This window comes from Diadema antillarum, unplaced genomic scaffold (assembly GCF_040938485.1).
Source record: "Diadema antillarum isolate AM-2024a unplaced genomic scaffold, OU_Dant_1.0 seq00000069_RagTag, whole genome shotgun sequence".
NCBI lineage: Eukaryota > Metazoa > Echinodermata > Echinoidea > Diadematoida > Diadematidae > Diadema > Diadema antillarum.
Window position 1 is genome coordinate 995,418 of NW_027271168.1, and position 12,208 is coordinate 1,007,625.

At 37.3% G+C, this 12,208-nt stretch overlaps 1 protein-coding gene across 1 annotated transcript in view; it reads left to right on the plus strand.

The window, feature by feature from the left end:
* The first annotated feature begins 1,039 nt into the window (after nucleotides 1-1,039).
* LOC139725930 (homeobox protein Hox-C6-like) overlaps nucleotides 1,040-12,208 on the plus strand; it is a 34,479-nt gene continuing 23,310 nt past the window's right edge. The window contains exon 1 of the mRNA XM_071637012.1: nucleotides 1,040-1,595. Within this exon, the coding sequence (XP_071493113.1) occupies nucleotides 1,040-1,595 (556 nt within the window). The remainder of the gene's footprint in view (nucleotides 1,596-12,208) is intronic.

A 12,208-nucleotide genomic window follows, 5' to 3' on the forward strand; every position in this document is an offset into this window, starting at 1 on the left:
CGCATCCCCTTTCTCCTCTTGTTCTTTTCCATAGTTGTTGGCATGCAGTGTCATCCCTACCAGCGCTACTGTCAAAGCTGTTTTGGGGTTTTCTTTCTTTTTTTTTTTCCTGCAAGGAGCTGTGGTTAAAGGCGCGCTATAAACACCTTTCTTTCACATCCATCATTATCTCCAAGGTCTGCCAAGTTTAAGTGTACGTCTGTACGACAAATCGAGTATTGCATTACAACAGGATATTCTGGTTTGCACGAAAAGGGGGGGGGGGTGAGAGGGCATGTCCTATAAAGAGCTACTATCCATATTCAGAAGGGGGAAAGGGGAAAAATGAGCAACGTTGAAGTACCATTTCTAAAGTTTTACTTGACTGATAACACAACTCGAAGAAAGTGTAATCTTGCATTCTTTTTTGCCCTTGTCAAAAATTACAGAATTACACTATTCTTCTTGTTAAGGTAGAATATAGTATACAAGAAATAGGTCAATGAAAGATTTATTCTTTAAGAATGCGGTGTGAGCCACTCTTTCCCCTATCCCTTGGCTCTATGCGCAAGTGTCAAGCAGCGATGCAGTATAAATGATTTCCCCTCCGAGATATGTGGATAGAAATCACAAAATTAATTTCCACGATGGTGATCATTATTCCGTTTTCATCCGCCTGGTCGTCTGCCGGGCTGGTGTCGTCTGCGCGGGAATCTCGGACTCGTCTTCTCGCTCGAAGCCCTAGCTTCCGGATCGTATTACAGTCCCCTGATACCGCCGGCCCCGGGGCCCCCGCTCCGATCGGGTTAGGTCGCGTTCCGTTCCACTGGGCCATATACAGCCGTCGTCTCCCATCGTCCCATAGAGCTATCATTCAAGAAGTCCTCTTTCTAAGACGGACGTCTTACGGAAATCTTAAAAGAATTCAAAAGTCATACAGTGACGAGCAGGCGATCGCAATATTAAACGGTGGTTTCTTTTTTCCTCGGCGTGAAACACCCGCAGGCCAGCAGCGCGGGAAGTAAGAGTGATCAAACAGAGTCTCTATTTGGGGGTAATTATGAGCGTGTACTACGCGGATTACCACCATCAATCAGCGGGCTTGAACACGCGAGCAACGGGCGATGGCTGGATCGCTACCGCCGCAACGGCCCGTGCTCCGATGGATGCCTCGCCGATCCTGTCGTCGCTCAATGACCTCAATCCGTCCACACATCATCACCAGGGCTCACAGGGCTTTTCCCAAAGCAACCTCGACAGTACTTTCCCCTTTTTCATGCCCCAGTTCTACCCGCACCACGGCACGGAGGCCTACGGAACGCAGTCGGGGAAAGCGTTCAGCTCCTGTAGCCTCGGCTCCTCCGCCGGCGTCGGCGCACCGGCCCAGCACGGCGTGGTCGCGCCGTACTCCTCGCCTCTTTTCGATCAGTGCAAGCAGAACGATCTCAGCTCATCGTATCTGTCCTATAAGGCTGTGGACTTTCAAAAGCAGCAGGACCTCGATCCCAACGGGGACAGGGAGATCCGGGAGATCTCGTCGCTGCGCTGCGGCAAGGAGAGAGATGGTGATAAAATGGCATTCTATCCCTGGATGAAGAGCGTCAGCCCTACATCAGGTGAGATCATGGGTGGGCATTTTCCACATTCACATTTATTGTCTGTCCTCCGAACTAAACATTTCAATTGTGCCATCTGTCACAAATGTAGACTTAAGAGCTTCATCAATGTAAAAAGCACACTGGATATTTCCTTCCAACGCGAGAGAATGAATTTCATCACATTCTAACTCCTCTTTCTCTTTCCGCCGCACAAAACCCGGCACCTTGGCGCGCGTGCTATAGGGACACTCATAAAAGCTAGACACAACCCTCCTTTTATCTTACACACTAATTACTAAATAATATACAAATATAAGATATAATTATATGAATACTAAGTACTACCTACATACTGGGCAGTATGTTTAACATTGTGTGGGTCACAAGATACTCTCCATGCAAACGTTATAAAGCAAATGTATACTGTATATCACCATTAACCCTCCGCAGTTATTCCATTACGTCCGTAAGCACCGTTTCCATAAATCAAAATTAAAAGAAAAAAAAAGGAAATACAGGGAAATGACTGCAAGACAAAACGAATTGAAGTAGGCCTTGAACTGCCAATTGCTGGTGAATCTACCATGCTTTACTCAGGAGTATGATTAAAAGAAGAACAACAACAATACACACGAAAATACCACATGGCTTGATCATTATAATCAACATTTAAAACTGAAGTTCAAAACTGACCGATTAGTAAGGATTTGCGAATTCGAACAGCTATAGTAAAGTTTCTCTTTCCCTTCCATGTAAGTATAGACCTATATTATGCATCAATCAAAATGTTGTTTTACGCTTGAAGAATATTATGTCAGACAACGAGGACTTATATCGGCCAGTAGTAAAACAATCGACACTCCGTCACAGCTCGTACAATCAACCGTGGCATGAGGGTTTTCTTTCGACGCACGATGAAATTCATGCACTTGTTTTCATGTCGTCGAAACCTTTCGCTCATGAACCTCCAAGTACCAAAAATTGTACAGGTTATACGCATACTCTATTCACAAATTTCACTGAGATACAGGATGTCCTTGTACAGACATACTTATTAGCGTACTTCATAATATGAACATATTATGTTACGATACTTTTAACATGCAACACATGACATTGTTCCATGCAAGTCTTTTTCGGTGCTATCTGTATGTAGCAATATGTTGCAGTGTACATGTGTATCATAATTGGGAATATGCATTATATATTTTTCATGTTGTACGTACGTATGTTACTACTATGTTGCTGTCGCTGCTTATCATCAGAGGCATTTTCATGAAAATTCCAAAACGTATAAAAAAGTGTTTGCTAGCACATTGAAAGAAAAATAACCCCTCATCCCCTCTATGTATTCTGTTACCTCTTCATTGATTTATAGCCATTTAAAACCACATTGCCAGCGGTTAGATCTGCTGGGCTTGAGGAGTTATCACGAGTTATCTAGATCTCCAAATATTTAGTGACTGCTGAATAGGTCTCCTGAAGGCATTAATTCTTACCATTATCGGTTTATTTCGGTAACTTCAATTCAATCCCCCTATTTTCAAATGAATTCATGTTTTGACTATTGTATAAACTGAAACCATTCCACACGGGCCTAAACAAAGTGTGTAGGAGTCGCTCGTACTACAGAGATATATTTACAAAGTATTCAGTACATAAGCGCCACGCAAAGAACCCTGGGAGTTTTGGCCAACCTGTGGCCGTCTATGAAGGTGCGGTTCAGTAACCACGCTTTACCAATTTAGTAAATTGATAAGTTAGTTAATATGAAACAAGCAGTGTGTAAATAGACGCGTATCGCAGAGTGTATTTTGCGTGCACAATCCGATTTGCACATGAAAACATTACAGAGGAGTGAAAGAGAAATTGTAAAGATACGAATAGTGTTGGATTAAGAGGAAATGCTATCATCCACTAAATTACGGAAGAGCTGTATTTGTGTAAGGGGATTCATTTTAGGTTTTGTTTCCTACATAATTCAGGGTGTGTGAAAAGAAGTCAATATTTTTTCTTTTTCTTTTTTTACAGTCAAAGTGTCTACAATAATACAATTAGTATGAGGACATTATTTGTTCTCCTCATATCAGTTACACAGGAGTAAAATGCAAAAACATGAGTTCTGTATGTGTAATAACGTGTTAATTCGTAAAATCAGAGCTGAAAATGAATTGGACTTTAAAAACATAATTATTTCGCCTCCCCTTCTTTTGCTTGGGGGTGGGGTGTTTTTTAATGTAAAACAACTGCATTCAAACGTACAGAATCAGTGCTGTTGGAATTCTTTTTTAACAGTTTGTACAATTACCATCTCCACCGTCCCCCCCCCCCTCACCTTAAAAGAAGAAAAAGAGGAAGGAGAAGAACAGGAAGAAAGGTTGGACTAAGTGAAGAAGAAAAAAATCCACATAAAAATAAGTATGATAAAAACAAAAGCAAAAATACATTGAGCAATAATATTCTTGTCCTTCAGTTTACCTACGATCTCATCTGTGATTGGTAATCCCAGTTTAACTATGATTTTATTTTTTTTTTTAATGAAACAAATGTCATTTTTGCGAATTTACAGACGGTATATTCACCACGCCTCGTTCGTAGAAGTAGAAGCGAGTCACTTATAGCCTGAATTTACACGGCATGGTGTGTGGTAGCACACATTATACTTTTGTTCTTGTGAGTGTTCTTTTCTCTGGAATAGCCACTTATGCTGTGACAAATTATTAGAAATAAAGCAAATCATTTAAAAAGCCCGACTGCATTTTCCTATTGCATGAAACAATAGATATGTCTATGTAATGAAGGTTGTGGATTGTGTTAGAATATACGAAATGTACAAAATAATGCATTATTACTGTAACATTCTTTTTCCTTGTGAATGGATTTTCTTTATGAAACCAGATTGCTTGGTTTCGATTAACATTAAAAACAAATGCAGTGTTGCCTGAAAATTAAATTGGTTTAGGTAAATTAAATAATGCAAGTACAGTGTATAGGGGCCTGCTTTTTAGTGTTTTCCCCTTTTTCTCTTTTGACCTTGTACGTGTCACTTGAATTTCCAATCCGTAGGTTTGTACGTAAAATTTGTGCCCATTATTCTGACTAATTAGTACGGAAAGGATAAAGGGTAAAAACGGCAAACGCCATCTCCCGACGTGTAACCACAGGTTTGGATTCCGTTATCATGGACGCTTCCCACAAATGTTGTCCAAATATCAATCTTCACCTAAGCACACACTCGCATGCTAACAGGGAAAAAAAAGGGGGATAGACAAAATCAAAATTGTTGACGCCTTGAGAGCTGTAAATGTCCTTGTTTATCGTGAAACTAGATTTAACTACCCAAGACGAATTCGGATAAGATTGTTTCGATCAAACAGGCCACAGTTTGTCGTAAATCTATGATACCGAGAATATCGTTTATAAAATCATAGCATACACTGTACATTTTAATACTCAGCTATAGCTAGACCACGAAGGAAATCGACAGAAACGTAGACAGAGAAAAACTGCAGAAATCTAACAGTGCTTAAATTTGCATTCCGTACATGACTAGCTCATTACACAACAACAGAGCGGATCAAATCTTAACAGGAAGGGCTGAAGTTCGTCTACTTCATTCCATCAAGGTGAAATCGTGATCCATAACATGCCTAGTTTGTTTGAGGTCGCACAACGTCCACCATTATCATTAACCCGTTTACAGACATTTGCGAGACATTCTTTATACATGGTTAACCACTTGGAAAGGGAAGAAATCTCGCAGGCGACTGGAATAGCTCTATTTGGAGATAGTCGTATGCGTGTTGAGTCATACTTTAAGGTCTGCAAAGTCGAGTTCAGTCCTTTCTAATTTCGAAAAGCCTGATTCTACCTCCATGTACCTACGAAGCCTGGGCAAAATCAATCACGAAACAAAATACCCGTAGTGCTATGTACACTTTCTGTAGGGCTATATTTGTGATATGACTTTTCTTTTGCAGGTTTTCAACCATGAAGTAGGCCTACGTGAAATTTTCATATAAAGCAACCAAAAACGTGTCAAAAAGTCACCTGTATAATGCATTTCGATTTAAGATTTGGAGTGATCATGAATAGAAGTGATAAGCAACTAGATATGAGTGTGCAAAGATTCAAAGATTTTTTGATTTGGCTTGCCAAAGAGTATGGTTTTTCTACCCCCATTTGCAAAATTAGGGGTAAATCATGCACTTAGATACAGGCCTACTTTACAAACACTAAACTTCAAATTTCGTTTTTCTTATAGATAACTTGGACCCCTTGTTTTATTATATTAATGTTATGTATCATCGGTTACCAAGAGTCAATTTTATTGTCATAAAATTGTTGGCAACCGTTCTGTGTGGAAATTTATAACGGATGTGATTATGTAACAGGTGTTTTATTTATGTGTAATCAAAATTGTAGACAATAAACATCCTGTGTTGTGCCATACGTGTTTATGATTATTATATGTGTGATGATATTCCTGAAAATAACGAAGTGTATAGCAATGCCATGCAGAGAAAAAATCAAATCAAATCAAATCAAATCAAATCAAACCAAACCAAATCAAATCAAATCAATTCAAACGCCCTGAAGTTATATATTTCATTTCACTGATTTAGGCATTTTCGATATGAATAGTGTTTTTTGAATAATCATTATATAGGAATTGAAGCTTATTCTTTCCTCTTTTGTCTTTTAAAATGACATCTTGACAGTTAATGTTGAAATGTAAAGTTATAAATTCGCGAATCCGTTCATTTTTTGTTACTTTCAAGAGTTAGTTTCAGTCGCAAACTTCAGATTGATTGATTGTCGACGTATGATAGGATCAACAAACAAACGTTTTTATTGTTTCATATTTGTATTGTCATAATTATGTATTCTTTTTTTCAAGTATATGTGACTGTGCATCACAAAACAAACAAAAAGTCGCACGCACTGATTTTGTGTTAGGAATGAAAAAGGTTAAAATAGGTGTACCCTTCCATTTTTTTAAAAGTTTTTCATAGCTAGTCTTCTACATTATACTAAAGTTTGGGATAATAAAACGAACAGGACCGTGGGTTTTTAGCAGTTTTTTTCTCGAACACGTTTTGGTGGAATAGTGCGATTCTCGTAGGTGTTTCTCGTAAAGTCCGCTTTTCATCTCTTTAAACTGTTCATACTCTTCACTTTCAACTCCAATAACTTTGCAAGGAATAATGCTACTGCATTGAACATTGGCATTAATCATTTACAGAATGTGTTAACAAAGCATGCTTAATTTCAGCTGGTAATCTAATAATTCCTTAATTGTTGTTGCTCCGGTGGTTAACATCATGTTTTTTGTTCCATTCATCGCACAGCTAGCACGGCTTGGTAAAGATTAAGCGCTTGAATAGACCCTGTTCTTCAGAGCCTCTTTCCTCAGTTCACACTTTCCAGAATGTGTGCTTTCTTTGCAATATTAGGATAGGTTAGAGTCCATTTAAATTGAGTTGTATATCATTTTGATGCTTAAAGTCTGCTCTTTCAGAATCTGCTCCTTACTAAAAATCCATATCTGGCGACTTTTTGTTGGTTTTGTGATGTAGGGTCCCATAATATGTCCTTTCCACATGGTTGCCTTAATATTTACCAAATGATGATGATGATGATGATAATAATAATAATAATAATAATACCAAATGATACCAAATGTGTTGGTATGCCACCAAAAATATTACCAAAAAAGAGATAATTTGACTTTTTTTAATCATTAGAATCAAAGATTTGATATCTCAGTTACCTCACTCTAGGAGAAAATTTGAAACTTTTCAGCTTTTATCAAGCATATGTTGCGGTGCTTTGCATCTCTGCGTTTTGTCTCAAATCTTAGTCGTCGGCGTGCTTTATTCCATCTTATTTCCAAAGACATTGTTCCTGCTGTCCCTGCTGTCGGTTTTTGAAAAGGCTTTCTAAATGGTGAATCAGATTAGTTGATTTGGTTTACGATTTTAAATTCTCACTCTGTACATCTGAAGCCGTATGCGTCTTTAACATGATTTTTCTTTAATGAGATAACTTTTTTTCTTTTCTTTAAAGCAAGAAGCCGTCAGATGAGACAATTTCGAAGATGGCAATTTGCTCCCGACAAACGGCATTCTGAAACTCAAGAGATTGTGGCCTTCCTTGAATTTTACTTAATGGCGAGTTTTCATTCATATTGTATTCTTCGAGTGCAATTATTCTTTTTACGAATGATCAAAAGATCATCTTGAAAAAATAAAGCCAAATATCCCGATCGACATAGAAGTGTAGACAGAGAGCAAACAAAATATCATTGGCAAAAGTTTTTAGTTTCATGATTTTCAGTTTGTTTATTTGTTTGAATTTACTTACAACATTTATCGGTCTTATTTGTAGTCAAACATTGCAAATTGATTTTACTCACTCATTGACTTTGTATGTCATGTACTGGTCTTGTTCTCCTGCTTGGGATACTAGATATGCCTAAGCTTTGAGACTTCATATCATGCCGATTTATTTTTGTCTAAAAACACACACACACAGAAGTATCATTAATATCATGTTATACGACATGCTTGTTTCTGTCTTTCTTTGATTAGAACAATTTAATAGAATGTTGTTGTAAAATGTTAAAGCAACAGCCAAAAACTGTCAGCAGAAATGTAAAGTAGAGGGGTAGGCAATAAAAGGGTATTCGACTTTCCTTTGACACTGCTGTTCATGCAGCTCACTACTTGTTTGGTTCAGATTATTCCTCTTCAGTTCAATCTATTTTCATAATTCCATATTTCTCGAAGTAATAACAGATTCTTTGACATTGGTACAAGAAATAAGAATGCAAAATGTATACAATCATGTATTTCAATTGATTGTACATTACAAAATAAATAACGTACTGAACACAAAATTCAAACTGTCGTGTTATGGTATAAAGGTGTCTTAGCGAGGTAACAGAAATAATATGTGGCCAACATAAAAGCTAGCTTGTAAAACTACAGGTCCTAACATTCATAGGTGTGAAAATTACAGAGAATAGATATCAATCCCTTGGGCAGCTAAAATTATTTCAATAAAAAAAATCAATTTTGAAATGTGGAATCATGTAGACCACATGTTGCTACGACCTATCTGTCGAATGAATGTGTATATTCTGTGATATACATGTGATGATAGGAAATATAATATGAAATGTCGTAATGAGATGTCATGGATGGCGTTCTCTTAACGAAGGATGGTTCAACGAAAGTCAGCGTTTCGTTAACGAAGTTTGAGGAACGTCTTCGTTGCGTCGACGATGGTTTGACGAATGTCATCATTACGTCGTCGAGTCATTAACAATACCGCTAACGATGCTCTTTTTCCTGTAACACCGTGTAAAATCTAGAGACACCAAAGTGGCTCTTCCTATCCGCAGAATCATACATTACAGAATAGTTCTTGACTGACATATTGGTAATAATGTCATCATCTAATCTATTTGTATATATACGTGCTTGCTGCTAATATCAGTGTGAAATTATACTTTCAACTTCCGTAATTTTCTCATGCATTCGCCGATTATGTTGACAACTCTGTATATGCCATTAAATTTGTTTCATCTTCTTCTTCTAATTAGGCCATTCCACTTAAAATGAAGTGGTCTTCTCTCATAATGTTTGTACGTCTGCTTGGTCATTGTTAATGTTCTCCCACAGTCATGAACCAGGTGGCATAGTAATAACCATTGATGGACGAGCACAGTCATGTGACAGTAGTTTTACACACATTGAACAAGATCATTCTCTACCCATCCCCACCAATACAAAATATAAATGATTATGATAATGATAGTGATCATAAAATGATAATAGTAATAATGATAATAATAACAACAATAACAGAAGTAGTAGTAGTAATAGTAATTCGTAAAGCGTAGTATATATACATATATATACATATAAAGAGAACGCGAATGAATGTTCTTTTGACTTAAAAAATCAAAAATCATTATCCTCTAACACGATCATCACACTAACTTGGTTGTATTGTTGTTATATGCCAAATGTTGAAAAAGAAGACAGGTGAAGACAACCTGCTGAATCTCTATATGCTGATTTCATTTCTGAATATGCTTTACATATTTGTCTCAATATCATAATAATAACTGTATTTTACCATATGTTATTGTAACTGTATTGTTTAACCATTTTTGGGACTACATATTATGATACAGCTATTGCGTATACATGAACAAAAAACAACAACAACAGCAATAGTAATAATAGTAATACTAGTAATAAAGAATTTCATAGAGAAACAGAAGGTGATCGATGATCTCTCACTGATCACCAAAAGTGCATGTGTATGACTGTTGCCGTATCGCTATGCTCGACGTTATATTGAACATGTCATTGTACTATTTAACAAATTTGACACTGTCGAAATCGGAGGATTGTGTAACAAAAAGTCCTTACGGTAGATGCATTGTTTTGGAGCAACCTTTATACGCCATTCACCGATTGCGTGTTGCATGGTAGTTGACGAAATACCACCGGTGTGCTTATTTAGGTCACAATAGTCCATAATTATCAACTGAGTTTTTATTACGTGCAACACCACTGATCCACCGCTATAAATGAAATGCGAAAAACAAACAATTGATTTCCCCTGTACGGTTTAGATTTACAATAGTCTTTCGAAGAAGGCGAAAATCTACCCCTCCCCCTGACATTCATTCATCTTCTTGACAGGTTTCCGTGATACAAAAGGTACGCTCACTTAATGGGTTCATTCATCACAGAATTAAATAACCTGGGGAAGTCTTTCAATTAGACTTTAAAACCAAATCTAAATGCTTTCAGGTTGAAAATGAAAAGAAAGGAAATGAACCAGGATGAATATCTTAACGAGGGATATAAGACAAATTAAAGAACATCCACGCATTCGTTTTCGTTCTAACTCTTTCAAGGCATGTTAGGCAAGTGGCCTAGCTTTCAATAGTTTTGATGATTCTTTATAAACCTTTCATCTGACAAAACTGACGGACTAACGAGAGTCATTTAACTATTTCCTCGAGGAAAACCTCTCCGGATGTTGGTTTTGTTTTGTCTGTTATTTTTTCTCACATATGACTTATAAAGAAAAAAAAAGCTGAATGGAAAACCTCAACACAAGTCTCTCTACAACCCTACTCCTTAATTCTTGTTAAGAATAAGTAGGCAGGAAAAGGAGTAGATGGTATCTCTTTGTGCTTGTTATAGTTTCTAGTAAGTGTAAACTTACTAAAAACTATGACAAGCACAAAAGGGTGGCTGTATATGGCACTTCGGTGGGCAGATCCCTGTCACCTGTAGCTTGACAACTTGTGAACTCCTATGATAAATTCAATCAGAATTTCCAGTGGAGAATCAATTCAATCAATTAAGATATGTCAATTCAGATTTAGTCGGAACTGGGATTAAATTAATTGCAATCACACCAATAAATTGTAAATGACAACACAATTTAGAATCACTTGACAATAATAGCGCATGAATTATTCGTGTACTTTTTGCTTGTGTTTATGTGTGTATGTGTGTCTTTGCACAAAATTGTGAATCATCAAGAAACCGCATATAAAGTGGGCTCGCCCTATGTAGCAGAACAACTATTATAAAGGTAAAGATACAGATATAGATACATAAAGTATGCATACATTACATTTTCAGAAAACTATTTCCGATGCACGGATATTCCATAACGTTTTTTGGTTAGCCGCACTTGCTCCACTAAAATTTGCCGACTAGATCGCCGGGTGTGATTTTCGTCCAAGACTTTTGTTTTTAGATCCCCAATATGCACAGAATTTATCATTGTTCACTTGGCATATACGAAAAGAGAGAATTATAATGAAAAAAAAGACGCTAGAAGGGACATTACATATGAATATTTTGTAGGGATATGAAGAAAATTGTTTGTTTGCTGCTATTGTTAATCAAGTCGGAAATGTCTTCTCGCTGAGGGTCAATACCGCCTTCATTAGTGCAGCGTGTTTTAACACTGATTGGGAACAGCAAGATAACATTCATTCTATCCCTCCACACTGTTTCTAAACAATTTGGTAATATGAACATTTCATAGAATAACAAAACAACAGGAAAAACAACTCAATATCGAAAAAGGGAAACTGAACTATTCCTATTCCTTATTGTTAATGTATTTCTTCAATCACGTTTTTGGGGGTGTCATTTTTTTTTTCTTTTGTAGCTCTGTCCATTCCTAAAGGAGAGAGAGAGTCAACGGAATTTCACAATCATAAAAATGCGACTGTCACAACGATGACAGAAGAGAAACATGCCACTGAGATCAGTGATGTCTGATAACTTGCTTTTGTTGTTGCTTCGATGTGTTGTTTTGGAAACCACAACACGACGCCCTTTCGGATTCCCCATCTATTAATCCAGCCAAGTATCAGTTAGTGGCTTGAGAGTAGCCAACTTTTTATCGTAAATGCCAGGATTTTTCGGCCATTAATTTGGAGGAATTACATGACGTGTTGTTGCAAAATATGGAGCTTTGTTTCCCGGATGCCGAGACATTTTCGCCGTACATGCGGACGCAGTCTTAGCCGGTGTAATGGTCTAAAGATCACGAATTTATTATATTTCATCAAATGTGCA